This window comes from Meles meles, chromosome 2 (genome assembly GCF_922984935.1).
Source record: "Meles meles chromosome 2, mMelMel3.1 paternal haplotype, whole genome shotgun sequence".
In the NCBI taxonomy this organism is placed as follows: Eukaryota; Metazoa; Chordata; class Mammalia; order Carnivora; family Mustelidae; genus Meles; species Meles meles.
In genome coordinates, this window is record NC_060067.1 from 111,214,254 (window position 1) to 111,235,978 (window position 21,725).

A 21,725-nucleotide genomic window follows, 5' to 3' on the forward strand; every position below is an offset into this window, starting at 1 on the left:
ATCTCACTTTTATGGAACAACTATCATAACAAATGACCCACAGAACTGGGTATCAAATCGTGTTCTGGAGAGTATAAATACTATAAAACTTTGTAGTAGATACAAGTTGAAGTACTGTAGCTCATTTGGGGGTGAGGCGTGGTCAAGACAGTATCTATTTAAGCCTTTAAAGATGATTAGAATGTGGAAGGGCTTCTTGCTAGGGAAACAAAACAAAACAAAACAAAACTGCCAGAAGGACACTTTACGGTGGATTCTGACACAGACTCAAGAACATTGCACAAGCCAGGTTCCTTTTACCTGAGGTTAAGAGTCTCATTGGTTCGGGGTGGGGGTGGGTGGACTGGGCCTTTTCAAGCCCTTGGTTATAAACTGAGTGAGGAGTCAATGTTGCCGTTGCCTGGCATGTGACAACAAACAGAGCTTTCTGTTACTCGGCCTTTGCAGTGCTTCGGTTGGTGAGCTTTTCCTCTCCTTCCTCCGGTTCCCTGTTTCTTGTCACCACCACTTCCTGAGATCCTCTTCGTGGTTTGGGATTATCTGTACGACAGAGTCAGAGGTGTTTTCCCTCTGCGGGTGCGAATGTAGGTGTAGTAGCTGGGGGGGGTGAGTTTGCGGCATCCAGGCTCTGCTCGGAGGGAATGGTTTTTTCTTTCACAGTTTTTGCTATTGTCTTTCCTGCCGCTCTAACTGGTTCATAGAAGAAAGAGATCATGGTCAAGCGAGCTCTAACCCCTCCTAACGTATTTTCTAGAGCTCTTCCGACAAGCACAAACCTTAAAGCCGGTGGCGCCCAAAGAGGACCTGCCCCATTACCCGGGCTCTACTTTCGAGTACTCGGTGAGCGAAGGGCGGAACAAGGCGGGACGTCCGCAGCTTAGTGCGCGTGCTCCGAGAGCTTGGCAGGGGAGGAGTACTACGACCCCTCGCTCTCAGAGACTTCCGGGGCGAGAGAAATGGGCAGAGGGAAGACCGGAAGTACAAGAACTGGCGCCTACTTTTTAATCTCCTTTCCTAGCGGAGTACTTCAGTTTGCGCCTGGTGAACAGTTAGATGGTTGTGAGGGGTATCTTATTCCTGGTAGCCCTCCTTTTCACTTTACCACCGGGCTATAAATTGACCCAGAGAAAAATCTGACCCCATTGAGCAGTAGGGAGAGAGCCTCTGTGGTTAGCTCGTCCATTTATTCAGGTTCTGTTCGACCCTCTTCAGACCGTCGTCAGCTTCCTTTATCCACACCTCTAGTCGCCTTGTTTTTACCCTTTTGCAGCTGCGACCTCTCCGGCTCCGCCCCTCCCTCCCAGAATTATGTATGACCGAGCTCCCCGCTTGTTCAGATTGGCTGAAGGTGGCAGCACTGAGGAGCATGTGGGCCCTGGATCCTACCAGGTATCTTTCCTGAAGCAGCGGGCAACAGGTAAGAGGTAGGAAAGGCAAGCCTCTCGTGACGGACACCTCACTCTCAGCCAGCCTCGCTTCTGTGAGCTTGTTAACCATAATGGTACCTTAGTAAGTGTAACAAAACATAAACTAGGCAGGGAAAATACCCTCCTAATTTCACAGATGGTGACTGGTAAAATCACTTGTCAATCATTTCACGAGGTCAGTAAGCTTATGGCTAGGACTTCTGATGCTACAATGATTATCCATCCTACTTTCAGTTGTACAGGTTAGATCTAGGCTTTTGATTTCCTGGCTCTGATGACGAGACAAATCTCCAAATCCTGTATTATTTCTTACCGTCTGCTGTTTTTCTTTGTAATCCTGTCTGCTTCACACAGCTTTGCTACCATTAACCAGAGACACTTCATTTACTAAGGTGTAATCTTTATATTTCTGTTTTGCAGTAAGATTTAAAGATAGTCCCGTGTATGTTTTGATGGATGCTTCCTAACTGACCATATCCATCTTCTTTTTGTACATACTAAGGAGAGCCCACATTTGGGGGGTGGGTGTGTAGGGAAGCTGTACTTGAAGAGATGGAGTGGGAATGGATAATTTAAATAATTACTTGCAATAATTATTTTCTCTCATATGTTTGTAGTTAGTGCCTTAGGGGAGACAGTTAACAAATACTTATAATTTGCTTTCTGCCTTTTCTAACTTGTTTATTTTATGGAGCACGTGGGTCCTGGATCCTACCAGGTACCTTTCCTGAAGCAGCAGGCCAAAAGTAAGAGGTAGGAAAAGGCAAGCCTCCTGTGACAGACGCCTTACTTTCAGCCAGGCTCGCTTCTGTGTACGTGTTAAACGCAATGATACCTTAATAAGTGTAACAAATTAAAGACAGTGTTCAGCTGTGTCAAAATAAAATAAGGATTGAAGAGCATCACAGGTGTAAGTATTTTGGGTTATGGTTGGTGGTTAATACATTGTTAGGGAGGTTAATGTTTATAACAACTCAATTGTATTAAATACAGACTTAGGCTCCAAGAACATTGATATTGATATCAGGTGCTGAAAAGCAGCAAAATTCAAAAATTAAAACAATGACAAATTTGCACTCCAAAGAAACCTAAATCAACCTACTACCCTAATGTCATCAGTCATGTAAACACAGTAATGGCATTTGTCTAAAAATACAGTGTAACAATAGAGGAAATGCAGATTAACAAGGGAAAAACTATAATTTGGACAGTAGTAAGCCTCTCACATTCTCTCTCACCTACACCCAACAATCACCCCACATACATTTCAGGAGTTTCAACTTCATGTTTTCTAGAAATTCATGCTCACTCACCTCCATGCTTTTGTAGCTGCTGATACTTTGCCCAGTATGCTGTTCCTTCCTTCCTCACTTCATTGAGTCCTACTTACTCTTTTAGACTCAGGTAAAGGGAAATTGTTCTTTGATTCTACTATTTCTTAAGTCTTTCTTTAACTCCTTAATGACTCTTTCATAGGACTTTGATATTATATCTTAATTATCTGTTTATTTATCTGGCTGCCGCACTAAATGTGATTCTCTTGGGGGCAATAGCCATGAGCTTTATTGTTATTCTCAGCTTTAAAATTTTTTTTTAAGATTTTATTTATTTATTTGACAGAGCGAGAAATCACAAGTAGACAGAGAGGCAGGCAGAGAGAGGGAGAAGCAGGCTTCCTGCTGAGCAGGGAGCCCGATGCGGGGCTCGATCGCAGGACCCCGAGACCAGGACTCGAGCTGAAGGCAGAGGCCTAACCCACTGAGCCACACAGGCGCCCCATCAGCTTTTAAATTTTTTAAAAATAACAAATGTAATTCTTGGAATAAAATTTTAAAAAAAAGTCTAATTCGCTACACATAGCAGAATTAAAAACTCACTACATGACTTATGTGAATTCTGCTTAGAAAGCAGTAAGTGGAGTGTTGCAAGGCCCTGCTTTTACTGTTTTATAGTTTTGCTTTGCTGACTTGTGAAAGAAACTAGGAAATTCTATGCTTAGCAACGAAAAGCAGCTGCATCCTATTGAGCCCTGTTTTAGCAATACTTAGTGACAACATGGTGATAATTAATAGAAGGTACAGGTATTATTTCTCTACTGGATAATTTAAAAGTAGCTATTATGTCTTTCCTAGGTTCATTCTGTTTTACCCTTCTTTAAGATCAGCAACACACTGGTCTATGGAGAAATATACACAGTTAATTCTATTAAGGGTCAGGTAGATTTTTATAGAGTATGATGTAGGAAGAATAGATGTTAGGACTTTATATAACTTGTTACCTTGAACCACAGTAGAGCAGAGGAACTTATAACCTTAGATCTTCATAGGAAAGATGCAAATACTTGTTATTTCTAACTTTTCTCCTTCCTAATTACCACTCTCATTTTACTGTAGCCTGCTTGGTCAATCCTCCAGTGTATTATCTTCACATTTTCCTCAGGAAATTCTTTTCACCCCAGTCTGTAAACTTCATTGCCTCAGCCTTCAGCCATTTAATCAGGGAGACTCTTTTCAACCCAGGATTTGCAGCCTAAAAAGAACACACTGAGCTGCTCTGATTTCACAAGTAGGAGAGAGACTGGATGTTCCTATTCCAGATTATTGAGAGCTATTCCTGATTTTCTCACATTTATCTAAGAAGGAAGGATATTTTTTCTTATCAAAGCAAATTTTCTCCAGAGGCAACCAGCCTAGTAAAATATGATAAAAATGTAGACCTTTAGTAATCTGACTTCTCCTGGCATATTGTGCTAAGGAGAATTTAATTGCTTTTTGAACTTGATTTACATAATAAATGGCACCCACATCAGCTGTATATTAATTATCTATATTGGTTCTATATCAGTTATCTAAGCTGGGTAACACTAGCTCCTAAATATATTCTTTCCCAGATTTCTTCTTTGATGGAGGAGTGGTTAGCTTTACCTGCTACAGAGGCATGAGCTGTCCATGGTCTGCACTCATGCCCATGAGCTTATGCCACCAATATGATTTATCTTATTCGCCAGTCAGAATTTAGGGAGACCACCTCAGGGAGTGCAATCTGTCTTTAAATAAACAATATATATGTGATTGCTGTATATGTTGATATCCCTGAAGATGAGTATGTTTCAGAGGTCTAGTTATTGCTTTTATATGAAGAATGACCCTTTTGTTTTGAGGCAGTAGCTGTGGCTATGGAACTTGCCCTTTAATCACATGCTGCCCACGCCCACCTTCTTTCTCAGAATGGACTAACTTTTATTGCTTCATGCCAGTTTGATTTATCTTCTGCTGTTGGTGCCTCAAACTCAATATTTCCCAGATTGAACTTATTTCTTTCTTTTCAAATCTTTCCTTCTCCTGTATTCTTAATTTCTTCTTTCTGCCTGACAGTTTGATTTATCATTTGTAGTTGGCACTTCACATGCCAGTATATCCATATGTCCCAAATCAAACCTTTTATCTCACACTCCACTAACCGTAAATCTCCAGAACCATCTTCTCCTATATTTTATACCTTAAATATTGGCAGCACTGTTTGTAGTATAATTATCTATTATTCTGGTTTTCCCATTATTGGAAGCCAGAGTTTTAGCTTATTCATTATTATATACCCTCACTGCATCTCTCCACACACAATAAAGCATTCACTATTGTTGAATGAATGACCAAAGGTGTAGTTTAGAATATCACCTATGAATTCTATATTTATTGATTAGTATGCAGGGCACTATGATAGGGTGGCCAAACATCTTGATTTATATGGGAACGTGGATTTAGCACTGAAAGTTCTATATCCTGAGCATGCTAGAACAGTTTGCCACTCTAAATGTAAACATTATGTATACAATTGTGAATAAAACAGACAAGTCCCTTCTTTCATGGAGCGAATCAGTATAAACACTTTGTTTTTCTTGTGGTTTTACTTGAGGTCAGCATTTCATGTACACTTTTAGCCTATTGATGAAAGATTCTATATAATTAATTTTGGAAAGCTTCACTGAAGATGTTTGGAGTACTGGCTTTCTTGAATACATGGGGCTATTGAGTGTTTGTTTTTTCTTTTCTATTTTCTTTTTTTTTTTTTTTAAGATTTTATTTATTTATTTGACAGAGATCACAAGTAGACAGAGAGGCAGGCAGAGAGAGATAGGAGGGGAAGAAGGCTCCCTGCTGAGCAGAGAGCCCGATGTGGGGCTCGATCCTGGGACCCTTGGATCATGACCTGAGTTAAAGCAGAGGCTTAATCCACTGAGCCACCCAGGCGCCCCTTCTTTTCTATTTTTCTATGAATTTCAGTATTTTGCAATTAATTTCACACTTGTTTAGGTAGATCTAGTTAGATTCTCTGCCATGGTATTAGGACAGCTACCTAAGAGCTATTCTGAACTTAGCTTTCTTAGTTTTCATATTTATCTCACATTACCTCATGTTGTATGAACCTAAATTAAAAAAAAACAAACCCAAAACCTTTTACTTGTAAGATTAAACACATAGAAAATTTCATAAAAATTATAACATCAAAATAAATACTCAAGAAACATAACATTGCCCAATTTCCCTTTTAATTATACCTTCTTTTGCTCCCCTACAGGTGAGCCCTGTTCTAATTTTTATGGCAATCATTTCCTTGCTGATCTTTATGAATTACTAAATCCTGTTGACGAAATGGCCCCTTTATCATAATGTAACGTCTCATCTCTAGTATTCACTGTTCTAAAATCTGCTTTGTCTGATTTTAATATAGTCACTCCAGCTTCCTTTGATTCATGGATGCATGGTGAATCTTTTCCATCCTTTTATTTTTAACTTCATGTCTTTATGTGGTATGAGGGTTTTCTGTAGACAACATAAAGTTAGGACTTACTTTATAATCCAGTTGACAATCTCTGCTGTTTATATTGGGGTACTTAGAACTTTTATATTTAATTTACTTATCAATATTGTTGTGTTTAAATTTACTCTCTTGATATTTGTTTTTATCTTATCTCTTCTTTGTTTCTTTTTTTATCCCTACCTTGTTGAATGAGTTTAGTCATTTTTTAAATTTTTTAAATGATTTTGTTTTTACCTTGACTATTGCTTTACTAGCTACACTGCTTTATTTTTTAGTGGTTGCTCTGAGGTTTACAATATATATCTCTAACCTATCACAGTGTACCACTTCACATTAGTATATGTTCTTCCATTTCTCCCATCTCATCTTTTGTGCTATTGTGGTCATATATTCTACTTCTATATATGCTATAATGTCACAATAATTTGAAATTATTTTTGCTTTAGTTATTTTTAAAGAGATTAAGAATTGAGAAAAAAATCTGTTATTAACTCACATAAATTTGTCATTAACCCTATCAGTGTACTTTTTTTTTTAAAGGTTTTTATTTAAGTAATCTCTATACCCAGTGTGGGGCTTGAACTCATGACCCTGGATCAAGAGTTGCACACCCTTCTGACTGAGCCAACCAGGTGCCCTATATCAGTGTACTTTTCTTTATAGAAGTTTGATTTCAGTATTTTTATATCTTCCCTTTATTTCCTCATCATGTTCATCTTTCTTCTACTTTGAACACGTGGAGAATATTTATAAATATATTTTAGTGTTCTTTTAAAAATAATTTTTATTTAAATTCAATCAATATTTAACGTATTATTGGTTTCAGAGGTAGAGGTCAGTGATTCCTCAGTCTTATATAATACCCAGTGCTCATTACATCATGTGCCCTCCTTAATGTCCATCATCCAATTATCCCATCCTCTCCATCTTCCTTTCCTCCAGCATCCCTGTTTGTTTCCTATGCTTAAGAGTCTCATGATTTGTCTCTCTCTCTCTGATTTCATCTTCTTTTATTTTCATCTCTCTTCCTCTATAATCCTCTGTGTTGTTTTTTTAATTTCCAAATATCAATGAGATCATATGATCACTGTCTTTCCCTGTTTGACTTTTTTTTTTTAAAATTTTTTAAAATATTTTATTTATTTGACAGAGAGAAATCACAACTAGGCAGAGAGGCAGGCAGAGAGAGAGGAGGAAGCAGGCTCCCTGCTGAGCAGAGAGCCCGATGCGGGCTCTCTGCGGGGCTCGATCCCAGGACCCTGGAATCATGACCTGAGCTGAAGGCAGAGGCTTTAATCCACTGAGCCACCCAGGCGCCCCGCCCTGTTTGACTTCTTTCCCCTAGCATAATACCCCCTAGTTCCAACCATGTTATTGCAAATGGCAAGAGTTCTTTTTTTCTTTTTCTTTCTTTCTTTTTTTGATGGCTGGGCAGTATTCCATTTTATGTAGATACAACATCTTCTTTATCCATTTATCTGTAGATAAACACCTGGGCTCTTTCCACAGTTTGACTTTTGTGGACATTGCTGCTGTAAACACTGGGGTGCACATGCTCCTTCGGATCACTACATTTATATCTTTGGGTAAATACCCAGTAGTGCAATTGCGGGTCATAGGGTAGCTATGTTTTCAATGTTTTGAGGAACCTCCATACTGTTTTCCAGTGTGGTTGCTCCAGCTTGCATTCCCACAAACAGTGTAGGAGTGTTCTCCTTTCTCTGCATTCTTGCCAACCAACATCTGTCATTTCCTGACTTGTTAATTTTAGCCATTATGACTGGTGTGAGGTGGTATCTCACTGGTTTTGATTTGCATTTCCCTGATGCCAAGTGATGTTGAGCATTTTTTCATGTGTCTGTTGGCCATTTGGATGTCTTGTTTGCTGAAATGTCTGTTCATGTCTTCTGCCCATTTCTTGATTGGATTATTTATTTATTTATTTTTTTATGTTGAGTTTGATCAGTTCTTTATAGATTTTGGATATTAGCCCTTTATAAGATATGTCATTTGCAAATATTTTCTCCCATTCTGTTGGTTGTCTTTTGGTTTTGTTGAATGTTTCCTTTGCTGTACAAAGGCTTTTTATCTTGATGAAGTCCCAATAATCCATTTTTGCTTTTGTTTCCCTTACCTTCGGAGACATGCCTAGCAAGAAGTTGCTGTGGCCAAGGTCAGAGACGTTGCCGCGTATGTTCTCCTCAAGGATTTGGAGGGGTTCCTGTCTCACATTGAGGTCTTTCATCCGTTTTGAGTCTATTTTTGTGTGTCATGTAAGGAAATGGTCCAGTTTCATTCTTCTGCATGTGGCTGCCCAGTTTCCCCAACACCATTTGTTGAAGAGACTGTCTTTTTTCCATTGGACATTCTTAACTGCTTTGTCAAAGATTAGTTGACCATAGAGTTGAGGGTCCATTTCTGGGTTCTCTGTTCTGTTCCATTGATCCATATGTCTGTTTTTGTGCCAATACCATACTGTCTTGATGACTTCAGCTTTGTATTAGAACTTGAAGTCAGATTTTGATACCACCAACTTTGGTTTAATTTTTCAACTTTCCTTTGGCTTTTCAGGATCTTTTCATTTCCATACAAATTTTAAGATAATTTGTTCCAGCTCTTTGAAAAAAGTTGATGGTATTTTGATAGGGATTGCATTTAATGTATTGATTGCTCTAGGTAGCATAGACTTTTTAACAATATTTGTTCTTCCAACCATGAGCATGGAATGTCTTCCCATTTCTTCGTGTCATTTCAATTTTTTTTAATCAGTGTTTTATAGTTTTTGGAGTACAGGTCTTCCACTGCTTTTGTTAAGTTTATTCCTCGGTATCTTATTTTTGGTGCAGTTGCAAATGGGATTGTTTTCTTGATTTCTCTTTCTGTTGCTTCATTAGTGGTGTATAGAAATGCAATAGATTTCTATAGATTGATTTTGTATCCTACAATTTGACTGAATATCATTTATCAGTGTTACCAGTTTTTTGGTGGAAAATCTTCAGGATTTTCTATATATTGTATCATGTCATTTGCAAATAGTGAAAGTTTTACGTCTTCCTTACTGATTTGGATGCCTTTTATTTCTTTGTATTGTCTGATTGCTGTGGCTAAGATTACAGTATATATTGAATAAAAGTGGTGAGAGTGCACATCCTTGTTTTGTTCCTGACCTTAGGGCGAGAGATCTGTATTTGTCATGATTAAGGATGATGTTATCTGTGAATTTTTCATATATGGGCTTTATTAGACTGAGATATGTTCCCTTTCAACCCACTGTGTTAAGGACTTCTATTATGAATGGATATTGTACTTTGTCAAATGCTTTTTTTCTGCATTTATTGAAATGATCATATGGTTCTTATCCTTTCTCTTATTGGTATGATGTATCACATTGAATGGTTTGTGAATACTGAACTACCCTTGCAACTCAGGAATAAATCCCACTTGATTGTGGTGAACGATTTAAAAAAAAGTATTGTTGGATTCAGTTTGCTGGTATTTTAAGAATTTTTACGTTTATGTTCATTAGAGATATTGACCTATAGTTCTCTTTTTTTTTGTGGTGATTTTGGTATCAGGGTAATGCTGGCTTCATAGAATGAATTTAGAATTCCTATTGGAATAGTTTGAGAAGAATAGGTATTAACTCTTCCTTAAAAATTTGGTAGAATTCCCCTCTGAAGCCATCTGGTTTGGACTTTTGTTTGTTTGGAGTTTTTGAATGCTGACTCAATTTCTTTACTGGTTATGGGTCTGCTCAAATTCTCTCTTTCTTTCTGTTTCAGTTTTTATATTTGTTTCTAGGAATTTATTCATTTCTTCTAGGTTGTCTAATTTGTTGGCATATAGTTTTTCATAATATTCTCTTATAATTGTTTCTCTTATAATTGTTTGTATTTCTGTGGTGTTGGTTGTTATTTCTCCTCATTTGTGATTTTTTTTTTTTTTTGAGTGCTTTCTCTTTTTTTTTCCTTGACAATTCTGGCTAGAGATTTATCAATTTTATCGATTTTTTTTTTTTTCCCCTTAAAGAACCAGCCTCTGGTTTTCATTGACCTGTTCTTTTGGTTTTTTAGCTTCTATATCATTTATTTCTACTCTAATATTTATTATTTCCATCCTTTTTTGGGGTTTGGATTTTGATTATTCTTCTTTTTCTCTCTTCCAGGTGTAAGGTTAGGTTCTTTGAGATTTTTCTTGCTTCTTGAGGTAAGCCTGTGTTGCTATAAAGTTTCTTCTTAGAACCACTTTTTCTGCATCCCAAAGAGTTTGGACCATTTCATTTTCAGTTTCATGTAATTTTTTATTTCTTCTCTCATTTCTTAGTAGACCCATTCATTGTTTAATAGCATGTTATTTAACCTCCCTGTATTTGTGCTGTTTCTAGATTTTTTTCTTATGGTTGGTTTCTAATTTCATAATGTTGTGGTCAGGAAAAAAAGCACATTACTACTTTGATTTTTTTTTTAATATGTTGAGACTGGTTTTGTGGTCTCATATGTGATCTATTCTGGAAAATGTTCCATGTGCATTTAAAAGAAATGTGTATTCTGTTGTTTTAGGGTGGAATGTTCTGAATATAGCTGTTAAATCCATCTGGTCCAGTGTGTCATTCAAGTCACTGTTTTTTTTGTTGTTGTTGTTTTTCTGTTTGGATGATCTGTCCATCAGTGTAAGTGGGGTGTTAAAGTCCCTTACTATTATTGTATTACTATGCATTATTTCCTTTATGCTTGTTGTTAACTGTTTTATGTATTAGGGTGCTCCTATGTTGGGTGGATACATATTTGTTATATTTTCTTGTTGGATTGTCCCTTTTATTATTATATAGTGTCCTTTATCTCTTGTTACAGTCTTTGTTATAGGCTTATTTTGTACAATAATTTGTACAAAATTGCTACTCTGGCTTTCCTTTGATATCCATTTACATGATAATGTATTTTCATCCCCTCCTTTTCAATCTGTAAGTATCTTTAGGTCTGCAGTGAGTCTTTTCCAGGCAGCATATACATGGGTCTTGTTTTTTTTATCTATTTAGTCAGTCACCTTATGTCTTTTGACTGAAGTGTTTTTAGTCCATTTATATTCAAAGTAATTACTAATAGATATATATTTATTGCCATCTTGTTGCTTGTTTTATGGTTGTTTCTGAAGATTTTCTCTGATCCATTCTTGTCTTTTTCTCTTTCATAGTTTGCTCGTTTTTAGTTATAACAAAGAAATAATTCTTTATTTCAGTTGCATTTTAGTAAATGTGGGCTTCAAAAGAAACACATTATTTCCTGTTTCAAAAAGATTGTTTTTTATTATTAGCCCAGATTAGTAAGATTTTAAACTGTAGTAATTATTGCCATATATTCTGACAGTAGTGTACATTTTCCTTTAGTGTATAAGAGTCTCACAAATTTTGCTTCCTCACTTTCATTCTTTTATTACCCATTAAAGATAACTGCTCTTTCTCTCTCATATCTTTTGTGATGTTTGTGTTGCTTAAATTATACTCATTTTCTTGATACAGTTCTTGTTTTTTTTAAAATCAGTCTTTCAGAAGACTAAGTCTGTCTACTAAGTTTATTAAGTTTGTCTAATTTTATGATTATTTGTTCCAAAGAAATTTGTATCTTAGATTTGTATACCTTTGGGGTCAGGCAGTCAAGAAATACTTACTGAGTACCAACTATGTACCAAAGCAAAGAGACATTATTAATTACTTGCTGTAAAGTCACTTTAAATTGTTTCAATCTAAGTTGTCACCACAACTTTATATATGCTATTCTCTATAAATAATAGATGTTGCTCCAAAATGTAAAACGCTGGTCTTCTGAGGATGAAAATATTTTATTTATTTATTTATTTATTTTTCCATTTTATTTATTTTTTCAGCGTAACAGTATTCATTCTTTTTGCACAACACCCAGTGCTCCATGCAAAACATGCCCTCCCCATTACCCACCACCTGTTCCCCCAACCTCCCACCCCTGACCCTTCAAAACCCTCAGGTTGTGAAAATATTTTATTAACTAAACATAACCGTTGTTTTCATCTCAACCAAATATTCTTAGAAGAAAAAAAGGATTTTGCTTTTTATTTCTTTAAGTATTTTTTCTGTTGTTTGGGACTTCCAGTTTTGTAAGTTCTTTATTTAATATATGTTAATAAATGTTCTGCTGTTAATCAGAATTTTAAAAAATACAGCAACTTCTGTGGCTAGTCATTAGTTATGATAATATAGTCTCCACAGTTGAGGTTACTAAATGATTTTATATATTTTGAATGCTTTTTCTCTGAAATCACTGGGACCCTATCTTATCTGCCAGTGATATGATTTTACTTTTATAGGTGGCTATGCACCATTCCTTTCTTTGGCTGCCAGAGAAAGTACTTTTACTGTTGCCTCTAACACTGAGAAAGCTGTTCCAGGGCCAGGACACTATAATGTTTCAGAAGCACAGGTAAATTTATAATAGTTATTATAGTTGTTAGAGTTAATAAGAATTATACTTCTTCCTCTCCTAGACTAATATGTCATTTGTCATATTTTCTTTTCCCTTCATATTCTCTTCTTTCTCCTTTTAATCTGTATTTTGTTATTAGAATATGAGAAAATTAAAAGTGTTTATTGTTGATTGCCTGGTTGGATGTTCTCCATTGTTCTGTGTATTCTAAAAGACATAAAACATTGTTACATGCTTTGTGGTTCTTGAGATTCTTGAATGGGATAATAGGACTATTGAATGAATTATGGTGCATGAAAGCTGTGCAGATGATCAAGATATATAGATTGAGGATGGCAGTAGAATTAAAAATAGTTTGTGTGCATATTCTTAAGGTATAGCTACTGTCATTGCCTCATCTGGCTCCTAAACAGTCTTGAGAGTCTATGACCAGAATATCTTTGATGATCCATTCATGTTCAGAAACAGTGGATGTAACTCCAATATCTTCATAATTGTGAATATCATCTTTTACCCTTTTCACATTAATTTTGCCTTCATACATAATGACTCCTAATTGAGCTTAGCAGATCTTTATTTCCTCCGTTGGAGGCCCAGGTGCTATAATTGATGCCTTAATTGTTGTGTTAGACTTTGTGCTATGGTAATAGCAACCATTCTATCAGTTAGGAGTTTTTGCTTAGAAGCAATAAAATAGATTTTAAGAGAGATACTAGATTTACAATAGTATTTATAGGAAAGGTATTTGGGTGGCTTATGGGCTTGAAGGATTAATTGTATAGTTAAGTCCTTTTTTTTTTAAGGCTTTATTTATTTATTTGACAGAGGGAGATCACAAGTAGGCAGAGAGACATGCAGAGAGAGGGGGGAAGCAGGCTCTCTGCTGAGCAGAGAGTCAGATGCAGATACAGGGCTTGAACCCAGGACCCTGAGATCATGACCTGAGCCAAAGACAGAGGCTTACCCACTGAGCCACCCAGGCGCCCTGTATAGTTAAGTCTTAAGGAAGGACAGGACTAAGACAATTCCAGGTATTTCAATAGTAAGAACTACAATCAGGAACTGCCATTAGATTACTTAATTCTATAACGCCCTTCCATTTTTTTTATGTGTGACTCCATTTAGGATTAAAATTCTTAGTAGGGAGACTCTGATTGGCCCAGTCATTCCTGGTATAGGGAATCCTGTGTTTGGAAGCTTCTCTAAAACCACAAAGTATAGGGGAGGTTTGATTGCCCCAACAACGGTGAATGTGGATGCTGTTATGGGATGCTGGACAGATAAAAAACAATAGATTACCATTACAGTTTATCCCTTGACTGTTCAGTTCTCTTCTCTCTCATGTGTACTACATATGCATATAATTCTTCTTCCCACATATACTATTTAAAAACACAATAATTTTATGTATAATTTTCAAATATAACTTCCCCGAAGGAGCTAAACAAAGGTCTAGCTGTTGCACTCAGAGATGATATTACATTGTCACTACCAAATGGATCTTTAGATTAAGGCCATTTCTACTTTCGTGTTTTTCACATTCCTGTTCCATTATTCTGCAACCTATAGATTAAATGGTAAGTAAATATAATGTGAGATATTATAAAGATGTGGTTAGCAGTGTGGGCTCCTAAAGTAGACAACCTGTATTTGAAATCTGTCTCTGCTACATACTAGTTCAGACAGATTTCAAAATAGGTAGACTTAATCATAACTACTTAATATCTTTGAGCTTTAGGGATACTATGGATACTAAGTTTGTGGACCTTTTCTAAGAGTTACATACATTAGTAAGCATTTTAGAATAGTGCTTAATTATAGGTAGCATCTTATAACTTTTATCTGTTATTAGTGTTGCCATTTTACAATAGAAGAGGGAAAAAAAGAGAGGGGAAATGAAAGAAAGTGATGTAGGAAACAAGGAAATGTAGATGGGGACTTGTTAGTTTCTGTAATTGATCTGAAGCTATAGATAGTTTAAGATTTTTTTCATTACTCATTCTGTGTTCCCTGTCTCTTTAGAGGGACTTTATTTGGTGGAGTTTTCAGCCTGATGTGGTAACCTGAATCTTTAGTTCTAAAGGGTCTGAGCTCTTGATTCACAGGCTTCCTTTTCAAACCTTTAAAGAAACTTGCTCTTACCATTTTCAGTGGGCATTATAGTTTGAGGAAGCTCTGCAGGGTTTCTCCGTGCTCCATCCCACCGCAGTGCGTGGCTATCGTTAGTCCTGGTGAGGGTTAATCACCTCAGCCAATACACTCCTTATTTTGTTTTCTAGCACACAGAACCTGGAATGGCCAGTTGATGGTCTCCACTTCCAATTCAGTGGAACATTTATGTCTCTTTCCTGGGTTCTTAAAACTTACAGAATACTAGCACCTAGAGGACAAAAAGCAAGAAATAGTAATGGGTCATTAGATTTCATCATTAGAAGTGTCATTCCTGCTTCCACTCTGTGGCCCATGGCCAGCATATTATGGGTATATGGGCTTGCTGTAATTCCACTATTCCAAGAGGGGAATGGAATAAAATACACAATAAGCAGATTTCAAACTTGTTAAGTATGACGACTATCAGGATGTTTGAATATTATAATTATAGTGATTTTTTTTCAATTCCACATATAAAATAATGTAAAGTGCAACTTAGACCAGGTTTTATTTTATTCCAAATTGGGTACATTTCTTGGATTTCAAGAATAAGGAACTAGGAAATGTACGTTTTTAATACAATGGACAATCTAAGAAAAAGAGTTCTAGTATTCTCTGTTTCTTCTTCTTTTTTTATTATTTATTTATTTGACAGAGATCACAAGTAGGCAGAGAGACAGGCAGAGAGAGAGAGAGAGAGAGAGAGAGAGGAGGAGGAAGCAGGCTCCCTGATAAGCAGAGATCCTGATGCGGGGCTCGATCCCAGGACCCTGGAGTCATGACCTGAGCCGAAGGCAGAGGCTTTAAACCACTGAGCCACTCAGGCGCCCCTCTGTTTCTTCTTAAAACTATAAACCAATGCCAGGAGAAGATTGATTTACTTGGTTTCAAAAATGACTGTGCCTTATTTACTCAGTTGCTGATGATTTTTTTGGGTTGTTTTAGGCTAAATTCTTTTTTGTTGTTTTTTAGAATCAGAATTACATTTTCTTCCTTTAAGCTTTTTATTTATTTTATTTTTTTTAAAGATTTTTTATTTATTTATTTTGACAGAGAGAGATCACAAGTAGGCAGAGAGGCAGGCAGAGAGAGTGAGAGGGAAGCAGGCTCCCTTCAGAGCAGAGAGCCGGACGTGGGACTCGATCCCAGGACCCTGAGATCATGACCCGAGCTGAAGGCAGCGGCTTAAACCACTGAGCCACCCAGGCGCCCCTTAGCTTTTTATGATCCTTTTTTTAAAATTTAATTTTATTTTTTTCAGTGTTCCAAGATTTATTGTTTATGCACCACACCCAGTGCTCTATGCAATACATATCCTCCTTATTACCCATTACCAGCCTCACCCATCCCCCTATACCCTCTCTTCCCAAACCCTGTTTGTTTCTCAGAGTCCACAGTCTCTCATGGTTTGTCTCCCCCTCTGATTACCCCCAACTCCCTTCTCCTTTCCAACTCCCAATGTCCTCTGTGTTATTCCTTATCCTCTACAAGTAAGTGAAACCATATGATAATTGACTCTCTCTGCTTTACTTATTTCACTCAGCATAATCTCCTCCAGTCCTGTCATGTTGATACAAAAGTTGGGTATTCATCCTTTCTGATGGAGGTGTAATATTCCATTGTATATGTGGACCATATCGTCTTGTAGAACTTTTAGAGTTTCAAGAAGTGTGAATTTATCATGCTATTTAAAAAAGAAAGTCCATTATTATTTTAAATGACTGAATTAGAAAATGTTTGTCATGTGACAATAGTTAGCATATTAATTATTTACATAATTATATAAATAATTAATATGCTTGATAATAATTAAAGGGATAATCCTATGGAAATTAATGCCAGCATTTAACAATTTGTTTTTATACCTTTTTTTTTTGAGCATTGGTTGAAATGTTCCTTTCTATTAGCAATTACCTAGTAAATATTATTTGGAGACTTCAAATGAAATTTGAGAAGACTGAAAATGTGGTTGTAGTTGTGAGGCCTGCCTCCACTGTATGTAATACTTGAAGCTCTTATAAAAGCAAAACATTTGGGAGTTGAAACTGTGTGCCCCAATTTAGTCTTCTCTATTTCTCTGTTTCTGTTATGGTTATTTCATTTTGATTATGGTTGTCACCAGTATGCCAAGGTTGGGAGTGAGGATGGGAGTATTCTTTTTGCCTCTCCAACTCTTGACTCGTTATGGGCAAATTTGCTTCTTTCTTTGTCTCCTCTAGCATATCTGAAGCATGCTAATTTTTTTCAAAAGTAAGTTTTTTTAGAAAACAATTTGAGGGAAATTAAGAAAATAAAAGACACAGAAGAATGAAGTTTACAAAGTACAAAGTTTCTGATTCTTTGATAGATAATTAGCTTATTAAGTCACATGTACCTTATTTTTTTCATATCCTTCTTCCTAAAATGAATCCCACCCCAGAGATTCAGTTCAAATTTCATTTATGTTTTCTGGCTCTAATTCTTTTCAGGTTGGTGACCTGTTTGTGCATGGCTGATACCATCTTTTTCCTTGCTATATAAGACAGAGATGTGGAGATCTCTTCCCTGGATCCAGATAAATAGTTTCTTTCATATTTCTCACTACGAGGGCCTACTAATAGATGTCCAAATTAGGTTTGATTTTTGATCTGAGAGATACATTTCACTAGAGCTGTATGGTGGGATATCAGATGTGATCCAGTAGATGGCCTCACCCTTCCGATGAGACTGCATTCTGTATTGTTGGGCAGTTGCTCCCAATGTAGTAATTCATCAAATAACCACAGCATATAGACAAAAGCATAGGACTCAAGAAGTAGGAAGGCTGTTGTCTCACAGTTTTCATATAAAATGTATAGTTACCTCATAATATAATTTTGGGTCCTTTATCTGACATACTGTAGTTCTTTTTATAACTTCTGGTAAAATCAGTAGAATTGGTAATTATGAAATATGAGTAATTGGAAAAGTGCTGGTTAATTTCTACCAGTTAAAAAATCAGATGAATTTTGCTATCTTCTGTTGAAGTTCAATATAAATCCAAATTACAGTGTGAAATGTAAGATCATAGAGACTACAGTAATGGCTTTCAAAGAATCAAGATTTGAGCAGATTTTCTCTTTTCCCATGCTTTTACTTTTTATCTAACTAGTAATGTTAATGTTTTTGCAAAATCATTAAATTTTGTTATAGATCCAAACTCTTTAAACAGGAATTATGGTCTTATTAAAACAGTTATCAGGTAGTGGATTGGCTACCTAAGAATATAATTTTGACTCAGGTTTTTTTTTTTTTTTTTAATGTTTATTCGACAGAGAGAGATCACAAGTAGGCAGAGAGGCAGGCAGAGAGAGAGGAAAGCAGGCTGCTCGCTGAGCGGAGAGCCCAATGTGGGGCTCGATCCTGGGATCATGACCTGAGCTGAAGACAGAGGCTTTAACCCACTGAGCCACGCAGGTGCCCCTTGACTCAGTTTTTAAAAGAAGACCTCTTTTGTGTATTTCTTAAAAGCTGAAAGCAGCTGAATAAGATTCAAACTAGAGATGGGCTCAGTTAGTAGTGTTTATGAACATCTGGTGTGTATACCATGAGAAAGGTCTGTTAGTAATTAAGTGACTTAAAAAAAAAAAATCTCATCTGGGGGCTCAGCCTGGCTCAGTCATTAAGCGTCTGCCTTCAGCTCAGGTCATGATCCTGGAGACTGGAATCCTGGGATGGAGCCCCCGGTTGGGCTTCCTGCTCAGTGGTGAGTCTGCTTCTCCTTCACCCTCCTTATGCTCCCTTTCTCATCATTCCCTCTCTCTCAAATAAATAAAATCTTTTAAAAAAAAGATCTTATTGGATTTATCAAATGCCAACCATTATTACTATGAATCATCTTTGAAATGATTATATGGTGACTTTATTTTTTTTATTTATTATTTTGTTTTAAAGATTTTATTTATTTATTTGACATGCAGGCAGAGGGAAAAGGAGAAGCAGACTTCCCACTGAGCAGAGAGCCCGACATGGGACTCGATCCCAGGACTCCAGGATCATGACCTGAGCCGAAGGCAGACGCTTAATGACTGAGCCACCCAGGCGCCCCTATATGATGACTTTAAATTGAAACTAATAAGATGGATTTTTTTCTGAATTCACCGGCTATTACCCAGTTGATAATTTTTTGATTCTAGAGAATCCACACATGTGGCATGGAAAGCTATGGGAGATTCCCCCCAGTCTCTCCTCTGCATTAAACAATGTTTAAAATTAATCTGAGTATAAAACCAAGCTATTAGGAGAGGGCTAGCAAGATGGTAGAAGAGTAGGAGACCTAAATTCTGTCTGGTCCCAGGAATTCAGCTAGATATTTATCAAACCATTCTGAATACCCATGAATTCAACAGGAGATTAAAGAAAAGAATAGCAGCAAATCTGTGAATAGAAAAGCAACCACTTTGTGGAAGGTAGGACATTTGGAGAAGTGAATCTGAGGTGATATTTGGGAAGATAGACTGTGGTGGAATGGAGCTTCCATCAGTCAGTTACTGGCAAGCAATAAAGCAGCAGAGCACAAAATTGGAACTTTTATTTAGAAGTCTGCTCCAGTGAGGGACGTCATTCCAATGGTTAAGCGAGGGGTGGAACACTTGCTGGGACAGTGTGGTCTCAGGACTCTTGGGGGTCACAGAAAGACTGAGGGTGCCTGAGTGCAGCAGAGCATCCAAGTATTGGAGTCAGGAAGGTGGCTGCAAAGAGTGAACCAAGGAGGGGGCTCTCAACTTGGGATTGCCATAAACTGTGATCCATGGCACAGTTGGACCACTGCTCTTTGAGCGGAGTCCCAACAAGGGGCAGATCCTGGGAGACTCCTGTTCCTTCCCCAGAGGAGCAGTGTGGGAGCATGCTACAGGAATCTGCTGGATTTGAAAACTCCAAACAGTGCTGTGTGCCAGAGATAGAAATGCTTGGTCACAGGCTGGGAGAGCTCAGAGTGTGGCCAGAGACCAAGGAGACAGGAGTGATTGACTGCTTTTCTCTGAGAGAGCACTGGGGGGTGGGGCCCTGATCTCTTTTCTCCTCCAGGGCCAGAGATTGGGAGGCTTCCATTTTTATTCTTGTCCTCTAAAGCTGTGTGGAAAGCCTTCAGGGAACAAAACCTATGGAGAACAATCCCTAGCAGATTACATAGCATGGCCCCTGGCAAGGGTGGTACAATTCCTTCTGGGGCAAACACATTTGAGAATCACTGCAACAGGCCCCACCCCCAGAAGATCAATAAGAACATACAGCCAAGACCAAGTTTACTGATTAATGAGAACTGCAGAACTCTAGCCTTGGGTAAACAGCATATAGAATTCATGGCTTTCCCCTCATAATTCTTTATTCTTTTGAAGTCAATTTTTAAAGTTTTCTATCTTTATTTCTTTTTTTTTTTGAATTCTTCTTCTTTCCTCTTCAACCGACTTCTTATCAATTCCTTTTTTAAAGTCTTTTTAAATTTTCATTTTTACAGTCATCCCTTCACTGTATTTAACCTTATTTTTTATATACATATACGTTTTTCTTTCTTTAATATTTTGGGATATAGTTTCTTCTAACAGAACAAAATATACCCTAAATCTAGTATATGGCTTTGGTCTGTTCACCCACCAGATCACATTCTCTCCTTTTTAAAAAATTTTTTTTCTTTCTTTTTCAACCAACTTCTGATCTTACCAATTCCTTTTTAAAAATATTTAAAAATTTTCATTTTTATAGTCCTTTCCATCCCTTCATTATATTTACCATTATTTTCATGTATATAGATACATAGTTTTTCTTTCTTTAAAATTTTGGGAGGCAGTTTCTTCTAACAGACCAAAATACATCCAAAATCTAGTGTGTGGCTCTGTTCTCTTCACAGTCCTGATCATATTCTTTCTCTCTCTCTCTCTCTTTTTTTTTCTTTTCCTCCAGTTTCAGGTTTCTTCTGATTTGTTTAGTGCATATTTTTCTGGGGTAGTTGTTACCCTTTTAGCATTTTTTTCTCTCATTCATCTATTCTTCCCTGGACAAAATGACAAAATGAGAAAAAAATTCATCTCAAGGAAAAGAACAAGAGACAATACTGACTGCCAAGGACCTAATCAATATGGGAATTAGTAAAATGTTAGAACCAGAGTTCACAATGACTATGAAGATGCTAGCTGGGTTTGAAAAAAGCATAGGAGATACTAGAGAATCCCTTTCTGGAGAAGTAAAATCTAACCAAGTTGAAATCAAAAGGCTATTAATGAGGTACAATAAGAAATGAATGCTCTAACTGCTAGGATAAATGAGGCAGAAGAGAATTAGTGATATAGAAGAGCAAATGATGAAAAATAGAGAAGCTGTGAAAAAGAGGGATAAACAATTACTGGATCATGAGGGGGGAATTCAAGAGATAAGTGATACCATAAAGGAAAACAATCTACACATTTAATGTAATCTCTATCAAAATACCATCCGCTTTTTTCCTAAAGTTAGAACAGATCATCCTAAAGTTTATATGGAATCAGAAAAGACACTGAATAGCCAGAGGAATGTTGAAAAAGAAAACCAAAGCTGGTGGTATCATAATTCTAGACTTTAAGCTCTGTTACAAAACTGTAATCATCAAGGCAGTGTGGGAGTGCCTGGGTTGTTCAGTCATTAAGCATCTGTATTCAGTTTGGGTCATGATCCCAGAGTCCTGGGATCATATGACTCCCTGCTCAGTGGGAAGCCTGCTTCTTCCTCTCCCACTCCCCCTGCTTGTGTTCCCTCTCTTGCTGTCTCCCTCTCTGTCAAATAAATAAAAATATTAAAAAAAAAAAAAGACAATATGGTACTGGCACAGAAACAGACCCATAGATCAATGGAACGGAATAGAGAGCCCAGAAATGGACCCTCAACT

The 21,725-nt window shown here is 37.0% G+C and overlaps 1 protein-coding gene across 1 annotated transcript in view; it reads left to right on the top strand.

The window, feature by feature from the left end:
• The first annotated feature begins 1,308 nt into the window (after positions 1-1,308).
• Positions 1,309-21,725, top strand: part of STPG2 (sperm tail PG-rich repeat containing 2) — a 638,369-nt gene continuing 617,952 nt past the window's right edge. Inside the window, exons 1-2 of the mRNA XM_045997411.1 lie at positions 1,309-1,417; positions 12,582-12,694. Coding sequence (XP_045853367.1) covers positions 1,309-1,417; positions 12,582-12,694 — 222 coding nt within the window. The remainder of the gene's footprint in view (positions 1,418-12,581; positions 12,695-21,725) is intronic.